This window comes from Urocitellus parryii, chromosome 4 (assembly GCF_045843805.1).
Source record: "Urocitellus parryii isolate mUroPar1 chromosome 4, mUroPar1.hap1, whole genome shotgun sequence".
NCBI classification, from domain to species: domain Eukaryota; kingdom Metazoa; phylum Chordata; class Mammalia; order Rodentia; family Sciuridae; genus Urocitellus; species Urocitellus parryii.
The window spans coordinates 194,007,374-194,028,944 of record NC_135534.1 but is presented as its reverse complement, the minus strand read 5'-3'; the positions used below and the strand labels follow the sequence as shown (position 1 = coordinate 194,028,944).

The following is a 21,571-nucleotide window of genomic DNA, read 5'->3' as shown; positions in this document are numbered from 1 at the left end:
GTAGTTGGACACAATACCTTTATTTTATTTATTTATTTTTATGTGGTGCTGAGGATCGAAACCAGGGCCTCACATGTGTTAGGCGAACTCTCTACCACTGAGCCCCAGCCCCAGCCCAGCAACTGCAGTTTAATATCCTACAGCTTGTGGCTGAGGAACAGTTTCTTGCACCAGATGTCCATGGACAACTTATAGCCATCAAGTATGGTCCTGAGACTTCAAGATGTATGACAGACAGGAGATTGCAAAAGCCTTTAGTATGAATGAGCCTTTTGTTGCACAGGAGCTCAACCAAGGTAAGCCAATTTGTAATAGTATGTATGGGTTTTAGTGAACTTTATAAACGAGGAATATGTTGTCTCTAGAACCCAAAAGGCCTACAAGATATTGGACTTATTTTAACACCGTGGATGTGGTTTCTTGACAGTGTCAGGGGTAAAACTGCACTCAGCTAAATAACCTATTAGGTTGGACCTCAGCATTAGGATTGCAACAACCCACCAGGGTGCCATTCTTTATTTCTAGGTTTAAGAATAAGCTAAATTGAACCATTAAATTTCAAAGCAGTGTAGATAATAATTCTTCTCTAAGTAGGTCTAGTATATGGGATTCAAGCCTTAAGATCTTGTTTTAATTTAAACCAGCACATATTAACTATTTTAACTAGTAGAAGAAGAGAAGGTACATTTTGGGAAGACAATTGTTAAGTGACAAAGATTTAATTAAACTTTTATTACTCCTTGGGTCAAAACATCCATTTCCTTTGTGGAATATTTAGTGTAATGGGGGCTGTGGGGAATTTAGTCAGGTAATAGTACTGATGATTAAAGATTAGGCATATATATGTCTTCCTTACATGTCCTGAACTGTCCTCGGTAACTCCTCCAAGATGATAGGGCTACTTAGTTCAAATTCCCGGGTGTAATTGGAATTTGAGCCCCAGTATTAAGGCCACAAAGGTTTGCCCTTTCTGAGTATTAAATGTTAATTCAGAACCCAGGTAGTAGAGGTGCAAAAACCAATTAGCAAACTTTTACCTTTGCTGTTGCCATGTAAAGTTTTAAAGTAACTTTCGGATTTCCAATTGAGTCCAATTTTGGACCTGGTTCAGTTTTTAAATTTTGTTTTGCTTCCTCTCTCTATATCAAGAGTTGTTTTTTTTTTTTTTAATTACTATATGTGGTTTAGTATGTGTGTCCATCCTCGATGGTCTGTTCTTACATTTGCTTCCTTCAGTCACAGATCTCATCATCAGGAACAGGGTCTCCTCCCATGGCAACAGTTGCTTTATGTGGTTGAAAGACTCTAGGCTTACTTCCGGTTTGAACCAACACCTTGGCTCTACTCTTTTCCTGTAACCCTGAGGATCAGGATCTTTATTTGACCACAGTGGCTTCAAGAATAGCAGTTACAAGGGCATTTTTAAAAGTCCTGGTGAGCCATCTGCTTTTAAGTGTATGGGCCAGAACATTCCACATAACCTTCTTCCACATGAGTCACCAGGGCATTGGGAGTCCCCATCAGTGTCCTATAGAATGGGTAATGCCTGATTGAGACAAATAACCAAAACCCATAGGCTCAGGGTCATTCCTGTGAGCCTGGTGTCAGTCAGAGCTTCTGCTGGAATCCAGTCACAAGTTCAATTTGATACACTTAGGTCTCAACCAAGACACATGACTCAGGGTTTTTTTCTCCTTTCTTTAAATGCCAATTATCAAAACTTCCAACTTAGCCGAGCATATCTATAATAGTGAATCTGTAGGGTTCAGCAAATGCAGCAAACCAGCCCAAGTTTGTCAGCAGTCAGAGAAAAAAAACAAGCAAGCAAATACACATGTAAGCCAGGAACGGAACCAGTTAGCACATCAAAGAAAAACAGAAAGCCCTCTAGTGGTGGTGGTCATCTCCTAGACCCCTGCTTGTGTCCTCCTACAGAGACGGGGTGAAACCCCTGAAAGCATCATACAGATGTGGACACCGATGATGCTACTCTCACATCAAGCAGGTTAAGGTTTATTATTCACGTAATGAGACTTTCTGGTTCAAAATGACTTGGGCAGGTAAAGGAGACCAGCTTGGCTATTTGGTGGTTTGGAGGTAGGGTTAGAGTGAGGGTTCCCATGCAGGGGCTGTGACTTAGGTGCTTTGAACTTCCAGCTAGTACCAAAGGTGGAAGTACTTTCATATCCTTGTGTCCAGACAAGAAGCAGAAAAGGAAACTATCAGCAAACATCAAAAAATGAGTCAGACTCATTTTATATAAAGTTATAAAAGTTACAGGATTAGTTTAGACTTTTAAGGGAAGCCACTTGATATTATTTCAGGAATTTATCATTATAGTACTGGGAATTAAATCCAGGGACTGTCTACCACCAAGCTACATCCCCAGAACTTTTTAATTTAATTTTTTTATTTTGAGGTAGGGTCTTATTAAATTGCTAAGGCTGGCTTTCAACTTATGATTCTTCTGCCTCAGCCTCCCAAGTAGCTGGAATTACAGGTGTGCATTGCCACACCTAGCTTATTTAGGGATTTTTAAAAGGCAGAAAACTGACTTATGAGACAGTGTCAATCAGTGGCTCCTACTATTTGGATATATTAGAAATTGAGGAGAGGATACATTTCCATTTCAAACTGCACCTTTGCCCTCTACCTCTAGGACTCCAAGGAGAATATGAGCCATGCCCTATCATTCTTTGTAAGAATGGAGTCTCACAGGTCACGGTTACTAACAGGAATGGCAATGGCCCTAGGGGAGGAAAAAAGAACCACTTGAATTATTACTAATAAGAAAGGCCATGGACATTGGACCTTTGAATGTAACGTTCCTCACTGGCATGGTTTAACTTGGGGCACAAATTTCTCACTCTTTCATGTAAGCGTGCACCTTGATTCGTGGTGTTCTCCTTACTTTCAAGGCCCTTCAGCAACCAGATCATCTCAGCTAGAAATAGTCTTTGCTCAAACACCTGTCATGCCACTTTTATCTTATACCACTTATCTTATTCTTCAGTGTATTTGTATTATTTGTTTACATATCTTATCTCTGCAGCCAGACCACAGCTATCTGACTTGTAAGATTTACAGCTGATTCATCTTTCCCCTCCTTTACTCATATAAGAATTGCTAATAATAAACAGATGGCTTACATGTGTTTAATCAGTAAAAAACAGAATCTCAGATATTACTTTTTTCTGTGAATATGCAATGCCATTATAGTTATAAACAAGATTACTGGGTAAATCACCAGAAAACCCTGATTTTACCTGTAGAGGAGAATACATGCTTTTAACTTACACAGATTCTTCATGTTTTCAATGAGGATTTCAGTTGAGTCACAAAATAATTTCCTTTTGGGTTTGTGTTCCTTGTATCTCAAAAATGAGGATGGCTTTCAGATAAATGTTTACTCATTTCAAAAATGCCTTGTAGCCTGCAGAGTGTTTTGTATCATCTCTTGACAATGTGCAGTGAAGTGTGAGACAATCCTGTTACCAATGAAGAAACTGAGGTTGAAAGTCTAAGCAACTTAATGGTCACAGAGGTAAAATAAGTCAAGGGAGGACCCCCTGCTTCTAAAATCCAAGTTTCTACCACCATGATTTATTAATTCTACCTAACAATGAGATGTGTGACTTATTTTTGTCATTATTTTATAATTACTTGAATTAATATTATAACATGGAGGAAAAAAATCTTTTCAGGCTATCCATCTATGTGAATAGCTAAACACACATTTATAAGCTTAAATATTTTTTCTCTTTACATATTTACATAGATATGCATTTGTATATACTCTTAAAAATTCTGATTCCATTTACCTCTCAACTGCTTATCAAATAATTAGACTTTAGGTTTCATGTGTAGTTTTCCTAGCAGGATACATAGCTATGAATGAGCTTTCCCTCTGTCCCTCCAGCAATCCAAATCTTCTTCCAATGGGCTTTTTAATTAAGCCAGGCAGTGCTGGACATGCTGTGGCACCCACCAATATAGGTCTGAGATCTCCCCCAGCATTTACCTGAAGAATGTGTATCAGATGGTCATGAAGTATAGGAAGATTTTGTCCTCTAAAATTGAAATCACATTTTCTAAATTAGGTACTTTTACATATACTATCCTAATAATATCTTTCAATTCTCACATCTTCAACCTTTTAAAATGTAAACTGTGCAGGTAGAGTGGTGCACAACTGTAATCCCAGCTACCTGGGAAATTGATGCAGGAGGATCCAAGTTTGAGGCCAGCATCTCCAACTTAGAGAGACTATTTCAAAATTAAAAAAAAATTTACACCCCCATCTTCTCCCAAACAAAACAGGCTGGGAATGTAACTCAGTGGTAGAGCTACCCTGGGTTCAAGTCCCAAAACTGGCAAATAAAATAAATAAATAAATAAAATTGTCAACTGTCATATCCTTTACCAGATGAGAAAACTAGCTCAGCAAGGTAACAATTCCTAATAAATAAACAAAGTCACAACACTTACAGAGGTAGTGGACCAAGGTGGAGTTGATTCCAAAGTATAGGTTTTTTTCCTACTTATGTATACACAGTAATGTTATAACAAATATGCAAAAAGTTGGGTGAAAACTTAACTACAATTCATATTGGTGAACAATTAAAATCATAGAACTAGAAGAGATTTTAGTAATCTGGTTCAATATTCTTATTTTATAGATAGGAAATCGCTTCTCAGAGACATGGTAATGGCTAAAGTTCCCACAGCTAGCTAGTTAGAGAGGCACAACTGTGATTCAGGCAGAGGCCTAACTCCCAAGTTTCAGTGGTCCTCCCACTGTAATGCATTGCCAGTCTCGGAGCTGCCTCACTGACTTCACACATAAGACAGGGACCCATGAATATTAATGCTATTGACAAGATAAAGCCATAGGTCTGGAGTCAAAATGTGTATTTTGCTAAGCAGCTTTCTACCTCATACTGCCCTGCTTGTAAAATTCATCCAAGCATCTGCTGTTTCATATCTGTAATTTGTTCTAAGATCCCTTGAGGGGCTGCACATCCTGAGAGTAAATCAGCATCCTAGTCACATGTAGGATAGAGATCTAAGTCTCACATCAGGCTCTGCCTTCTCTTTCCCTCCTATAGAGCCGGGTAGCACTCCACTTTTAAGAGGCCATTAATTAATACTAGATAAGAAATACAGCTACTTAAGCATTACTTGCCTTAATCACAGAAATATGTAAAACTCAAGCCAAGTTTATTTGATTGGAACAGTGAAAGTGTCCCTCTGTAGACTATCTCAGACTGCATCTCGATTGACCCTTGCAATCATTCAGACCCAGTCTCTGCACCTGGCTTTTGAAGAAGTTCAGAGCGACAGAACACTAGAGTTCAAATACTTTAGACAAGAAAGATAGTAGAATAATCTATGAAAAAGTAAATATATTAACATCATTTTTCAACATTTTAGGAAAGAAAAACAATGAGAAATGAGGGTGCATGGGCTACTATAGGCACTGAATAAAAATTGAACAAATCAATGTTCTAGTATTTTAAATTCTGTGAAATCATTCAGAATGATACAGGAAAGAAGGGGGTCAACCAATGTAAATCAATTGTTTGCCACTATTTTATATTCCTTTAAAAGGGCTTTTCTGAGACTCCCTCATTATTCAATGTAAGGGGGCTGCACTAGGAAGCCTCAGTATACATGGGCCAACAAGTCAGGCAGATAAATGAATGAATTAAACAACAACTGAGGAACACCATATACAAGCCACCATAATATGTGCTGGTAGCAAGAGATTAATTAGATACTATCATTAATTAGATATATAGACAAATAATAGAAACACAGTGATTCATACAATACTAGAAAGATAAAACAACTAGTAGAAAGAAACAGGTGAACAGATTTACTTGGAGACTTGTGGGTAGGGGGAGGGGATACTGGAAAAAGGTCTTTGTTACCAAGTAGAAACTGAAAAGCAAAAAGGTAGGCATGAAGGAAATAACTGACTGGAGTGGCTGGACCGCCCCATGCCACCAGGAATTATTTAGAGCAATTCAGTTGAAGAAATTAATAACCACCACCATTTGTTGAACTGAACCATGCATTTGCACATCTGTTATCTCACACCTTTCCCGGAGGAGGCAGGGGTCATTTTTTCATTTTCTAGAAGAGGAAGTTAAGTGACTTGCCCAAGGCCACATGGCCAATAAGATGGAACTTCTGAAGATTAGCATTGCTGTAGTTCAGTGGTGTTCAGAAAGTATTCTGCAGGTTCCCAAGAGATTCGCAATAGTAGCACAGGTGTGATCAGGGGAGAGGAGAAAGTAGCCAATTCTCCATTTCCACAAACCTGCATCAACCAGAGCAGCTGCTCTTGGATCTATTTTATGGGACACAAAAGACTTTATTTGGTACTGCTGCATTAAATAAAACCCACAACCACCTAATTGAGAAAATAGTTTCTGAGGCATACTCTGCAATTTAGTCAACATGGCAGATAATTAACTGTACTTCACACAGCCTAAAATATTCACATCAAAGAAGAAACAAAAACATTCAGACTGCACTTTGAATTAGCACATACCCTCTTTACTTGAGGGTCAAGGAATCATTGTGATTGAGAGATGGCAACTGAAGTAGATGATGAATGCCATCAAGTGACAGCACTTCCTTCCAAAAGTACAGGCCGCTGGAGTATTGCTGGTCTTGTTTACTTCAGGCCAGCCCACAATGTTATATGCATCTTTCTACTACAAACCATGTGGCAAAAGTCTCACCAGTGTTACTGCCTCAGCAAGTCCCCCACTGATGGCAAAGACAGAGATCCTGCTGCTGGGTGCCACCACAGATAAAACGGCTCTAATAACTAATAGTTGCTTGTGATGCACTTTTAATTGAATCAATTTTCTCTTAATTACACAATCTTTGAAAACTGGATGCAATTTCATCATGGGGCTTTTTCCAGGTGAAAAGTGAAAGACAAACTAGTTCAGCAACACTTTACCTCTTTCCCTATCTTTTGTGGAATCTCATCACAAATTCTCTCACCTTTGGTCATCTTAAAGCATAAGACTTTCTTCCGTTTTTGAACTGAAATTGAAGAAACAAGGTGGAGGCTCAGTTTTGAATAGGGTGTTTGTGACTGATACCTTGGCAGTGGGTTCCCATGTACATGGGAGTGAGATTTGAATTCTCTTTACATAATGATGCTTTTGGCTGAATTTTGACCTGGGTAGATTCCTGTGATCTCAAAGAACTGTCAAATCAGCATAGCACAAATTATCCCTTTCCTTGTACCCAAATCCCATAATTAATTAAAAGACATGAACAACAGTGATGAAGAAAGTCATCAATTATTTAATGCCTGATACAAGAATGGAAATAAATTCTGAAGCCAAACAATATACACTCACTGGAGAAAAATACAGAGTAACTATCCAACAGTTTTGATGTTTGTTTTAGTAATGAAAATGGATGTGTCCACCTCCCTGCTTTATTGGCCCTGGCCTGTGTTGTACAGTTTCTCATAGGACTCAGCACAGTTCAGTGGAAAGAGGAAAACAAAAAAAACAGAAAGCCCCAAAGGCTATTAAGTTTGCAGACTTATTAAACATTTCTCTTTGCTTATTCCTATCTTCCTATGCTGTGGTATAATTCCAATCCTTTAAAAGGCAAGCAATTTTCAGGCTGAAGTCTTCAACACCAACCAACTAGAGTCAGTCCATTCTCTGGCACATCTGCAATGGAGACCAACCTAAGATGACACAAATTCCTCAGCCAAGAGGTACTGCTTCCCTTTCCTCTTGGTGGCACTTAATGAATGTGCTTTCGCACTGGTGAAGGTGATCAAACCTGGAACATCATGCTACAGGGATGCGATGTCTGAAATGTTACTGAAATGTGGAGCAGATCCAATTGGAGCATGCACCCAGAATGCAACCAGAGTTGAAGAGAAAGTATCATAGATGAAGCACATTATAATAGGAAGGAAACAATGAACCACAGAATGACATCAAAGCCCAAAGAAATCAACAAGGATTTAAGCAGGGGGGCAAATTTCAAACACAGGGGCAAAAGCCTAAAGTGGCTCTGTACTGAAGCCTTAGAAGTGCCTAATTTCTAATCAAACATCAGCTAACACCATCATGTGTTCTATTTGGGGAAATGCATCTGTTAAAGCTCTAAATTTAGGTAGGGGGTAGGATATGGTGTGGAGAGGGGAATAACAAACACTAAAAAACAGAACTTCTAAAATGCTAGAAAAACCCAGCTGAAATCAGTACATAGGCCAAGTCTACTCTATAATACTGCCAACAACCAAGGAAGGACTAAGGGAAGGAAAATTGGCTGGGAGCAGAAGACTGGTATTTCTCATCCTCTAAGGGGTGGAATATCTTCTTAGATGGTAGCTGTAGATCTTGATGCAATGATCCCAACAGTCCAAGACTAATAGCTGTCCCTTAGGAGTGAGGGCAATGCCCACTGGACAGGTGAGCCCTTCTCGAATAAGGACACTATAGCCCCCACCCTTAGGAAAATGGAGAATTTCCTTGCGACTACTATCAGCCACGATGAGGTCACCACGGGCATCCACACACATGCCAGCAATGCAGCGGAAATCCTCATTCTCCGAGAAGAAATGGCTAATCTGGCGACCCAGCTGCCCATCAGGACCCACTGAACCGATGGAGAAACCACCCTCTAAGTGGTGCTCATTCTGCCTATTTTCCAGATTGAGGCCCAAGCCCTGGGTGAAGTAGACGGTGCCTTCAGCATCACAGGTGACAAACTTGGGTCGCACAGCACTACAGAGACAGCTGTATTTGACCACTCCTGCTCCTCGGTCAACAGTAAAACACCAGAGTTTTCCACCTTCCACATCAGTTACCACAAACTGGCCAGATGGCAAGGCTGTGATGCCCCATGGTTTACTCAGCTGGCTCCTGTGACAGGCCACGCAGTGGCCATCCAAGGTATATACCTTGAGGGAGTTGTCATAGCTGTCAGTCACACCAATGAGACCATGGCAGTTCATGGCCACAGAGAGAGGAGTAAGATTGGGCAAATCAGCCCCAAGGAAGCTTAGCACGAAGCTATCAATGCCACTGGGGCTGCGGCGTATCTCTTTCAAAAAACCTTTGCGAGTAAAGACTTGTATACGGTAGTTCCCACGGTCAGCAACCAGCACCTCACCTTGACTGGTCACGTAGAGACTGACAGGAAGATTGAACATGCCTGGAGTGCTGCCTTTGGCTCCCATCTTCTTGAGAAAGAGGCACTGCTGGATACTGGCGGCTGCCTCAGAACTCCGCTGTTTAGCAGGCGAGGCTCTGGGGCTGGCAACCACTTCCTCAGGGCTCATGTCCATCTCTCTAAATGTAACAGAGGGAGAGGCAGCAGAGGCTGCAGCCTCCATGGCCCAGGAATCTTCCATGTTAACTGTCCGGGGCTTCTTAACAGCCTGCCCAATTTGGAGGGGGCCAACATGACCTACCTTAAGGAGCTCCACATCTTGCAGGGTGAGCTCCCGGGGCAAGCTGGCAGTGAGCTCTGGCTCCTCCTCATCAGCTGTCTCCTCCAGTAGGGCTACATCAGCCTGCTTGATCTTGGCCAGAAAATAGTCACAGCGAGACACAGCCTGCACCTCTGCAATGTTAAGCAGGTAACTCTGCTCCTCTACCACTTGACTATTACACTTCTCAACTTCAGCCAAAGAGCCTGTGAAGAACTTCCGAGAGCGAGCCAACTCCTCCTGGACCCTGCGTTCCTCATGCCCATACTCCTGGAGGACTGCTTTATACCTTGCCTGAAGGTCCTTGGAGACACCTTCCAAAGCTACCTTCCGCCGCTGCAGCTCCCCCATAAGCTCCCGCAGACGTGTCAATTTTTCTCCAAAGTCCCTCCGCCGTTCCTCAGCTGCCTCTTTGACAGGGAGTGTACAGTGGCTGGGAGGCTGGTGGTCTGCCTCCCGGCAGGGCTCACACAACACCAAACTGCAGCTCCTACAGAACTGCCTGGGCAGCCGCCGCCCACAGGACCGGCACATGAGCAGCCCCACAGCCTCGCTGAGCCCAGCTGTGTCAATGATCTTCAGCACTGTCAGGTTGTCTGTGAGCTGAGTCAGGCTGGTTATGCGGGTAATCTTGCTGCAAAAGGGACAGCGAACCCCATTGATGCTACTAGCTAGTAACTTTTCCAAGCACTGGCGGCAGATGGTATGGCCACAGTGCAAGAGCTTGGGCCGTAGCTGCTCTTCTGTGAAGGACTCCATACAGATGGGGCATTCTAGCACTTCACGGAGGGCATCCAGGTTCAGGTGAGAAGCTGCTGCTGAAGCCATTGCTCTTCTTTGAAGGATCCTGCTAGCACAGCCCAGAACTGAACAGCTTAGCATTCATGCCGCAGAGAGTCGGACTCCTGCTACAGAGAAAAAGAAACCATTATTCATTTTCCATTGTTTATATAAATTAACCCAGTTAAGAAACATTGAGAACAGCAACAGTCAGTCAGTCATTCACTTATTTAACAAATATTTTATTGAGGTCTATCATGTGTTAGATGTTGACTACACATAGGGAAACAAAGCAGCCAAAGCTTCACACAGTGGGCAGGAATCCAACAAGTAACCTAACTCCCCAAGCAGTTTCTCCAACACTCGCCTGCAAAATATGTCACAATGCTGTCTCCCTTGCAGTTATTGTAAGGGTTGTAAAACAACGGCGAAACGTCGGAGGAAGAGACCACCAAGAGACTGCCTCATGCAACAGCAAAAGGTTTATTTGAGGACCAGCATGCTGGGGCTCAGAGCTCACTTGAATAGACCAAAGAGAGATAGAGCCCTGAGAACAGCTTAAGCAGAGCTTATATACTTTCCTTGGAGAGGGCAGGGAGGGAAGTTCATTGACGGGTCAGGGCGAGTGGGCAGTTTGCCTGCAACCGAGTGAGGGAGTGCATCCTGCAGTTTGGCAGTTGGGGACAGCACATTCTGGGAACAAGATTAGCAAACAGTTCTTAAGAAGATTTCAACAGTGTTTTGTTAAGCATATAGAAAAATGGAGTGACAAGTACCTATTTTATTAACCTTTCAGGGTTAAATAACATGATGAACAAGATGCCCTTGGCACAGAAACTGGCATGTAGTACACTAGTAATAAATGCTAGTGATTAACTTCATAAAAAGTGAAGTTTACAACTTATAATCTATACTAAGAGAAAAGCACAGAAAAAGGAATATATGACAGGAGGGTCCATGAAATAGTCTATGTGCATAGAGTGATGGATTTACCTAAAGGAATTGGGGAAGGCTGCCCAGCAGTACCATTCCTAAGAAATGTCATGAAAGCAATGAGTCAATGAGAGACCAAGATATTTTAGGCAAAGAACACAGCTTGAGCAAAAAACTGTGAAAGTCTTATTATGTCATAGAGTGTATTGTGTCATGTTTGGGGACCTAGGAATCATCCAGAGAAATAGAACACTCTCATCATTAGTTTTAGGTGATCTTCAAAACATCAGACCAGAAAATACACGTCTTCCATTCATCTCTTCTCCAACTTCTTACCTACATACCCTCTCAGACTAGGTATCATGTACTATACTCAACACTGGGGTTTTCAGGGTATGTATAACTAAGTTTGACAGTGGTTAAGATGGATTCATTCTAAAATGAAGGGAAACAGAATTTCTGAGTGGAAATGGAACTTGATATGGGCACAGAAGAATGCAGAGAAATGTGAAGATGGAAAGGGGCACCAGGCAAAGGGCACAACACCCTTTATTAAAGTTATAAAGTGGGGGAGGATACAAGAAGTTTTGTGTATTGGAAAGAAAACAGAACACTAGCCCCTCCATGCTTTATTTTCCTTACCTGTAAAATACAAATAGTACTGCAAGGTTAATGTAAGGAATAAAAAAATAATATATGTAGGACATCGAACAGTAAGATGTGGCTTTGCATCAGAAAAATCTTAAAGTTTTCTTTTTTCTCAACCTTAGGTTAAAATTATGGGAGCATATGGGAGAAACAGAGTAAAGAGTTTAGAAAATAATTATAAAAGGTCTTTAGAATCCATATGTGCTTTTTGAAATTTCTTTTGAAGGGCAGATTGAAGCAACAAAAGCTGGAATGAAGTGAGAAAAATAAAAAATCAGAGAAACTAGTTTGAAAACTATAGCTAAATAGCCTGGGTGAGGCATTAGGGAGTCTGGTCTAAGGAGCAGGTAGAAATGGAGAGAATAAATATCTGAGCACTATTCAGAAATGTAATCAGTAAAATCTGAAAATCAGTGGGTTATGGTAGAAGAGGCAGGGGCAGGGGGTCTGGGAGGAGAGCAATGAGCTAAGATGGCTAAATAGTCAAGCCCAGATGATTTTTAAAAATAGTAGCTCCTTATCAAGACAGATAATTTCTAGTTTGGAATACCCACTGCTTTACTCAGTACATATTATGAACACTCCCATCTTCCTTGATACTATATATGCTCATGAAGCAGACTTCAAGAAATCTCAGTGCTCTGCAGCCTTGTATCACTGCCAGCTTATACCCCAAATTAGAATGAATATATCTAGCAAGGTAAGGCACGTGGATAAAAACAGCCTTTCTTAAATGCAAATCCTACAGCTGCACCTGTGCAGTCTTGTGACATGCAGATGGTCAACTGTCAAGGGAGGAGGTGGAAGAGGAGGAGGAGGAGGCCGCCGCCGCCACCGACAAGTTAGTTTAATTTTAAGGATAGTGAAGTCAGCTCAGAAAAATCTTTGCCCACCTCATCAACATTCTCCAGGCACATAGAAGAGAAGTCAGTGTAGACTGAGAGATTACAACAAATTTCCATCATATTTAACTTAGCTTTGAAATGCAATCTGACAGAGCAGGAGATATGCAATTTATCTAAGGTCAGTGCTACTTTCTTGATATTCCTAGTACTATAAGAGATTTCATCTAGTTCCTACTATGTGTTAGATACCATGTCAGGAGTTTCATATGCTTAATCTCATTTAATCCTCATAATCACAGTATTTTTATTATCCTATTTTACAGAGAAGAAAGCTAAAGTTCAGAAAAACTAGCTCAAGATCATACAGCTTAAACATGGTGGAACCTTACAGAGTAGATATCTTTACTTTTGTGTTTAACACAGCATTACTTCCAAGCTTTTTTCATGTTTTTTTTTTAATATTTTTTTAGTTGTAGACGGACAAAATACATTTATTTATTTATTTACTTATTTTTATGTGGTGCTGAGGATCAAATCCAGTGCCTCACACATGCGAGGTAAGTGCTCTACCACTGAGCCACAACCCCACCCCCTTTGTTTGTTTTTTAAATAGTCTTGTAACATTTACTAACAAGTGTCCTCTAGACTGAGCTGGGAAATGTTGCCTTATAACACATAATTTTCTTCTTAATAAAGAAGGAACAATAATATAGGTATGAGATTCAGCTGCTATAGAGTAAGTTAGATTGATTAGCTGAGTGACCCACTCCCATACATTAGCCTTACAACCTATTATGACATAAATCCATAGCTCAACAAAATGACAAATTACTGCACCATGAGCCCAAGGGGCCACATGTGGATATCTGAATCTGTGGAGGCCAAATTCTTAAATGCTATCGGTCTGGGGACAATAATCTACAAATACAGATAGAAACCTCAAGTCAGGATCCATACAAACTATCCCAATGCTAAACTGATAGCTTCCTTCTCTTCTGTCATCTGGGACAACAGAATGGGGGCAACATTTGGTTTGGATCCAGAGCATGTTACCTTACAATGTGCAGGGACATCTGTTCTTCCCAGAGCTGGCACTGCAGATCAGCTAATTTAAAAAGTCTGCCAGCTTGTAAAAGTACCAGCAAATTCTTCCCCTAGCTTTCTGGAATATCATACCACCTCCTTCAATTAAAAAACTTTCTGCTTTCCTATCTAAGCCATCACCTTGTAAAAAGGAATTTACTATGCCCACATCCATACCCCAAATTATCTAAACTATCTACTATCTCTAAGGATGTCAGAAATTCCTGCCCTGCAGCTGCCATGCTTTTCCAGGAAAACACAAGTTACCATCACTGGAGCATCAGGTATGGAGAGCCTCAGATCTGGAAAAAGCCTGGACAGTTGTTCCTACTTCCATGACCTGGGAATACAACATTCAGATAGTTCTCAGCCGGAAATGGAACTTAGAAACAGGCAGATATAGTCTCATTCCTCCAGATGGACACATCTGGTCATTACTATTAAAATTGAGAAGGACTATAAAAGTCTTTATGCTGCCCATTTTCTGCCAGCTATAAAACATGTGACCAACCAGAATGAAACACTACCATGTTCTTTATGATCTTGCCTGCCTTCATAATCCCTTGAACACATTTCCTAGCAGGCACTTTGTACAACCTTTCAAAGTCTTAACCTGTCACTTTATCTAACCTCAGCTTATCCCCACCCCTTACCCTCTTGATGTAATTATTTATGCTGCACATCTCACACTTTTATTAGCAATATCTCTTTGGCTCCTGAGAAGACTTCCCTTAAGCTATGTCTGCTCTTAAGACTTAGGAAAATTCTGTACTTATATCCCAGCCTAGTCTAATATCATGTGGCACCACTAGGTTGTCCCCAGTCCATGAAGTAAATAGAAAAAGCAAAAAGTAAACAGAACAAAACAAAACAAAAAAGAAACAAAACAAACCACAAATCCCGGAGATCAGACAGAACCGGATAACAGCACTGTCATTTACAAGTTGTGGGACAGTGGCAAGTTATTTATCCTCTTGACTTGTTTTCGTAGTTCATAAAAAGATTCCTGTGATGACTAGGAATACTGCATATGAAGTACTTAACCTGATACTGTAGATATGCAATAAAAGAATGCTATTTACCATATATTTAATAACAATCAAAACAACATTAACAATAACCAGTACTAGTATTAACAAAGAATTTTGAAAGGATGAAGAATCTTTCATGGAATGTAAAGACACAAAGATTAATAAAAGGACAGGTCAGCTTTGGAGGGATTTGATTGAGAATGCTGGATTCCAGGCTAGGAACTAATGAGTAAATGAATTCACATCTTCTTGTGACCAAAAAATAAACTGCTTCCATTCCTCCTAGCAGAGACTAAACATGAAATACTAGAATTAGTAGTAATCTCAAAGAGTAACATAAATGAGGAAACTGAGATGAGGAGAAGGAAATTAATAACTCATACATCTTAGGGCAGAACTAGCACTAAAAGGAAGGAGCTAAAAATAAGCATTATTACAGATTAAGGAAGTGGGCTAAAAAATCAGGCATTCTGGCTTTGAATCCCAGCTCTAATACTTATTGTGGAGACTAGGGTAAGTTATTTAACTTCTCTATTTGTTTTTTTTTTTTTTTTTTTTTAGTTTTTTTATCCATGAAAAGGGGCTTTAGAATAGTACCTCCTTCACAAGGTTATCATAAAAATTAAATGAGATTTATGTATGTAAAGCACTTAGTACAGTACTAAGCCAGGCATACAATTAACTGTGCAAAAAATAGCTTTTATTGTTATTAGTAGCAGTGACAACAGAAGCAGCAGCAACTGCCTGCCACTACCACCCAGCCTACAAGACGAAATGAATAGGCCTTTTTCAATAGGCAGACTGTACCTAAGGCATCAGATACATGATTTAAATAATAAAATTCTGAGCCTTCTTGGAGATTGTTTTTCTTGATTATACAATCAAAAGTCAGATGACCCAAGGTTTCAAGTGTTCATCCAATACTTGAGTTGTCTATCATGTGGTAGTTGTCTAGAGGTCTCCATATCCTATATACATTATCAGCCTCTTATAGGCTTGGAACATGCAAAAGATCCCTAGGCAATTCATTCAACACATTTTTCTGAGCACCTAAATTGAGTGCAGACCTATGCAAGGTTGGAAATACTTTTTTTTTTTTTTTTTTTTTTTTTAGAAAAAAAGAAACAAGAGTTTTCACCCAAAAACTAGACAATGTCTAAATACTATATTTCCTTTCACAAGACATAAAGTCTATTCTATATTGTACTATTAACACACTCCTTTTTTTGTAGTTTATGACACTTCCTTTTATGTCAGCTTTCTAAATTATATTTATTCCTCATACACTTTAACACAATGCTATTCAATTCCATAATTATCTCCATGCCACAATGGTCACATACTAGCAAGACTACAGTTACCACCTGATAGTCACCTAATTATCTGTGTGGAAGAAAATTCTGATTAAATTTAGATTACTCAGGGCATTCAGGGAACCTGGAAACAACTAAAATAAACTGAAAAGTAGGGGCTTATAGTGAGACACAGGAATGTCCCCAAAGCTGCACCAGTGTGGGACACATAAGTAACATCCCAGGATATTTCTAAAATATGTTTGTGAAAAAAGAAGCTTTTGCTAAACAAGTCAAGGATAGGTTAAATCAACAATAGGGTTTGCTGGAAAAAAGAACAGTCTGACCTTTGTTTCTGACTTTCTCAAAAACTGTCAGAGTTAAAAAGTATCCCTTGCTTGGGGTAATAGGTCAGGGACTCGGTTCAATCACCAGGAGCAAGGAAAAAAAAAAAAAAAAAGGTCTACAAATATTTTGGTAATACCTATGCTGCCAATCTGACTCAAAGAATACAAACAAGGGAAAAGTCAACAACCTTTTCTGGGGAAGGTCCAATTCAACTGAACTCATCCAACTCTTTCTTTTAGTTCCTTTCTTTTCATATGATACATGCTCATTTAATCATGAGGTCACCCCCACCCACCTTGATTAAAGGATCAAGAAGCAGACACTGGGAAAAGTACAACTGGTGATAGGAACTTGGTTGATACTGACAAAGACCACATTAGGGTCATTCAAACCTGGGAAAACAACATTCCAGCTTTAACTTTGTTTTATAATTGCAATCTTTCGTGAAACAACTATTTATTGAATTTCAGGTACCTTTGATACATAACTCTTATTTTCAAAACTATGTAAAGACTGTTATTTATAAGTAAAGAAAACAATGCTCCAAGAAAAGTAACCTGTCCAAGATCTCAAAGCCAGTTAAGTAGGAGATCAGGGACCCAAATACTCATGTGTAAACTCCCAGCCATAAAACCACATTGACTCAAATGATGTGTTACACTTCCCCAGCTGACTAGACTACCATTACCTCCAGGCAGAATCTGGCATTACTCAGGGCATTCAGGGAACCTGGAAACAACTAAAATAAACTGACTTAAATCTGATTGTTCGACCATAGAAAAAAACAGAGGCAGGATCACATCAGTGTATAGAAAATAGTCCACTTCAAGAGCCTTGTACTCAGCAACTAGGGAGGAGAATCACAAGTTCAAGGCCAGTTTGGCAATTTAGTGAGGAACCTGTCTCAAACAATAAAAAGGGCTGGGGATGTGGCACAGTATACTCCTGGGTTTAATCCCCAGTACCAGAACAACAACAAAAAACAGCTTATAAATGTTTGCTTCTAACCATTCTCCAGACATAGGCACAGGGCTCTTTTAATAAAACTAGTATAATCTAATTTAGGAGATGGATCCGGGCTTGCATCTCTGCTTAGCCACTTGTGTGTAGCCTAGTAAGTCATTTAAACCTATTAGTTTTCTAATTTACCAAAATAAGGAATAAAAGATTATCAGCAAGATTGCTGACCGGATTTACTGAGATAATGCACATACTAAGCACTTTATTTGTATTTTTAATAAACTGAGGTTGACAAGTGCTTGACCAAGATCACACAGAAAATAAGCAAAGCAGTTATACTTCTAGCTTCTGATTCCAAGGCTTACTCAATTCCTGTTACATATTTTCGCTGGGGGTGGGTGTGGGTATTCCAGCAAAGTCTTGGCTCTCAGATCCAGTCCAGCTTTGTTTCTAAACTGGCTTTGGCAATGCTGTAGCTAGTCTTGGAGCTGATAGAGCCAATGCTACTACTATTCTCTCCCAGAGGAAAGAAGCCGAAAAGAGATCATTGAGAACAGTAGTCACCCTCCTTCACAGTATGGTTGATTTTCGCCTGAGGCCCTGCAATGAGGTGTTTTTTTTTTTTTTTTTAATTGGTTGTTCAAAACCTTACAGAGCTCTTGACATATCATATTTCGTGTTTTTTCAAGCCAAGGGCCTCCAAACCTTATTGTGTAGTCCCTTGCAAGTCTTTTTCCTTGCTATCCTCAAGCACCTCCCTTTATCTATTCAAGGTCCAGGTCTAACAGCAAACCAAGAACAAAGTACAGAGTTCCTCCCTACTTAATCTGGAGAGATTTACCCACCTTTAGAGTTTAACCTAATATTCAGTGATACTAACTGAGCAATCCTCCTTTTCAATAAAGGAGAATGGGCTTAGAAAATAAGACTAAGGAAAGAGGGAATATATGAAGTTACAGGAATGGCTTAACTGCTATTCCTACCTATGGACACTGGACAAGTCACTTCTTAAACCTTAGTTTGCTCATATGTAAAACTGTGTACAGCAGAGATTACTTAGAAGAATTGTTATGAAAAGTAAGCAAGAAAGTACATATAAGAACTAAAAATTAATAAATTTGGAGTACCATGTATCAGACACTGGGCACCCTAATTTACTTCACTAAATCCTCACAAAAATCTTATGGCATAAATCCTGTCATTGACCCCATTTTACTGAAAACCTCTGAGTGCCTTTACTCTGTTAAGTCATTCGAAACCACAAAGTCAGGAAGAAATAGGGCCAACATTTGAACCCAGAATATTTGACTTCAGAACAAGGTTCCTCAATTTTAGGACTATACTTTGGACCAAAAAATGCTTACTTTGTGGGGGCCATTTAACAGTATCTCTTGTGTCTACCACTAGAGGCCAATAGTATCCCCATCCCACTGTGACAACTAAAAAATGTTTCCATACATTGCCTCTGAGGAACCAAATCACCCTGGTAAAAAAAAATCACTGCTTTAATAATGCAGCAATAAAAATAAATTTTAAAAAACACTGCTTTATAACATGGCATAGGGCTAAATGCTCTTCAATACATGATTTTTCCTTTGTTTCTCTTCCAGCCCAAAAACCTCATTCACAGAGCCACTTCCTCTTTAAGCTAGAATAGACCTTTTGGGATTAACAGATTGAGATAATGGTCCACTCAATTCCCTAGAGATCTCATACATCTACTATAACTGCTTGGGGGTACAGAAAAAGGGAAGTTTCCCTGCTTCACCCCTCACCCTTGACTACTCTTCTTCCCCAAAGTCTTAACACTTTCAGCAATGGAGTAATCAGATGGAGTCTCAGTGTCTCAGGATAAGAGGTCTCAATAGAGGAAGATTCTGCCCACACCCACCTTCAGGGAATATCACATTCAGATTCTCTTAAGACTTATGACTTTATTTCTGAACCCATGACTATGCAAAACTTCATACATATACACTCATATATAGTTTCACAGGTTACTTTTAGGTCCTTGGTTATCCAGAACTCCACTTCCCATGAGAGACTTCAGAATTCCTTTAGTAGTCTAAGATACCAACCCACAAATCTCCCCAGAGGCCTTTAATTCTATAGCCCAGTTACAACATCCCCACCCCAGCATTCAATCCTCTCCAAATCCCGTTCCCAACTCACAATATAGAATTTCAACCTTTTGCACTGTACATTGCAACCTTGCAAACCTCATGAATTATTCACTCATGTGCCCTAAATCCCTCTGACATATTCTTTAATCCGTGTTTCCAAATCTCTGTAGCCTTCAACCTTTCTTCTCAGCTCAACACCCCAATCCTGCACCTTAAATTTCCTCCCTCCTTTCATCTGAGCGCTCAACTCCATCAGGAACAGTGCAGCACGCAAACCATACTCCTCCTTCTTTCATTGACCCTGCCTCACGTGCTGCTTTCAAACCTTAGCCAGGTCTCCTGCTACACCATAGATCCTGCTTCTTACAGATTCCCCTAGGAACTCACCCCTCGATCTCTCCCAGACCTTAATCCGGAAATTCCTTTCTCTTTAGCAAGGATCGCCCTAGACCGGATCTTAGACCTTGCCCCCTACCCCGCAAACGCCTAGCGCTCCTACATTCCCTGGAATCTCATCAAGGCTCCCCAGTTCCTTCACGTTTCTAAAATTCTGCACCCAGATCCTACTGGGGGCCTCAGACTCCCTCCCATCACCCAGATGCTGCACCCGGCTGTCTTCGGGGCCCCCACATTACCTCATACCTCCCGAGACCGAGACGCTGCGACTGCGAATCTTCGCAGAACCACTCGCTCCCCTCCCCCAGCTGCATCTCCTGCGATTCTAGCCCCAATCCCTCCCGAGCCTGCCCCTCGCAGCCCCACCCCCACCGCGTCCTGCCTCTCGGATCCGTTCCCCAGACCCTGCCACTGGGGCGTGGGTCCCCGCCCAGCCGCTCAAACACCGCCCGCGACTCCGGCTGCGGTCCCTGGTCCCCTGCCCTCCTTCCCGCCCCCTACCTGACCGCCCGCGGCTCCAACGCGTCCACCACCGCCAGCCCACCCGCCCGCCGCCCACTGCGCACGCGCCGCCGCACGCCCCCTTATCGGGCTCCAATTCGCAGAGCCGCCTGTCCGTCATGGCGCTCCTCCCCGCCCCGAGGCATGCTGGGGCTTGTAGGCCAGAGGGCAGATCGCTCTGGGCCCAGTGGCGCAGTGGGGCTAACATCGTTTTATTCAGCTTCCTTCCTGTCTCCTTTCGACCGATGAGGAAACTGAGGCCCACTCGCAACAGGAGTCTAGTTCACTCAGGGAGACGGAAACCAATCCAGAGCTCCGGGTTTGACTCCGTGTCGGCTTCTTCTGTAAACTGTCTTCAGTTGGTAGTTTCCAAGAATGCCTTAGCGCCTCACAGAAAGGCCCTCGGAGCCTCAGCTTTCCCATCTGCGAAATGGCACAAGGGAAGACAAGCCCAGAACCCCAACTCCCTACATCAAGCTCTCTGTTTTTGCTCGTGACACACCCTTTACTAGAGCCATTATCTGAGCAAAAAGCTGCTCCTGGAAAGGAGAGTTTTTTCTACTCAGCTGGGAGACCGACAGCAGAGAGAGAGATGGGGAAACACTACAGCTTCTGTCCTCGCAGACTGAAGCTACTCCGAAACCCAAACCCGAGTCTGGCTTTGGGGAGTCGGGTGGGTGGTGAAGTCTTACCAGGTAAAGGCTGATCTACTGGGTGGCCAGGACCTGCAATCCCTAAAATAGCTTGGAGCCAGTTACCTGCTCCTGAAGGTGACCATACTGTACAGTTTAAGAGTGAAGGGGGAGTTTGAAGTAGTATGTGCTGGTTTTGAAGTTCTGCTTTGCTATGTGACAGTGCATAATGATAAAACTACAGACAATACTTGCTGACTGGTGACAACTAAGTTATTCACCTCCATAGCTCATTTAATCCTCAGAACTACTCTTTGAGAGAAGATTAATGATGCCAAGTTTAAATAACAAGGCCACCAGGTACTACCTGTCAGAACCTAAGAGTTAAACCCAATCCTGAAAATTCAACTTCTTAATCTTGTGTAACCATTCTCCCCATTTCTTTATCTGTAAATGAAGGTGAGATTTTGCTATGAGGATGAATTTAGATCGTCAATTAATGGAAGTTTTTT

General features: G+C 41.1%; 2 protein-coding genes across 7 annotated transcripts in view; one reads left to right on the top strand and one right to left on the bottom strand.

Moving 5' to 3' along the window:
• The window catches only part of Astn2 (astrotactin 2), an 833,116-nt gene that overhangs the window by 615,943 nt on the left and 195,602 nt on the right, over positions 1-21,571 (top strand). The gene's annotated exons all lie outside the window — the stretch shown is intronic.
• Trim32 (tripartite motif containing 32) lies at positions 7,313-20,472 on the bottom strand. 4 transcript variants are annotated; one of them, XM_026393330.2, is made up of 2 exons: positions 20,428-20,472; positions 7,313-10,395 (listed from the first exon to the last, which is right to left on the bottom strand). In XM_026393330.2, the coding sequence occupies exon 2, from the start codon at positions 10,367-10,369 to the stop codon at positions 8,354-8,356; it is 2,016 nt and encodes a 671-aa protein (XP_026249115.2). In that variant the 5' UTR covers positions 10,370-10,395; positions 20,428-20,472; the 3' UTR covers positions 7,313-8,353. The 4 variants fall into 4 exon arrangements, with proteins under 4 accessions (XP_026249115.2, XP_026249119.2, XP_026249118.2 ...); XM_026393334.2 differs by having other exon boundaries at positions 7,313-10,392; positions 20,428-20,457; XM_026393333.2 differs by lacking the exon at positions 20,428-20,472 and adding an exon at positions 20,166-20,230.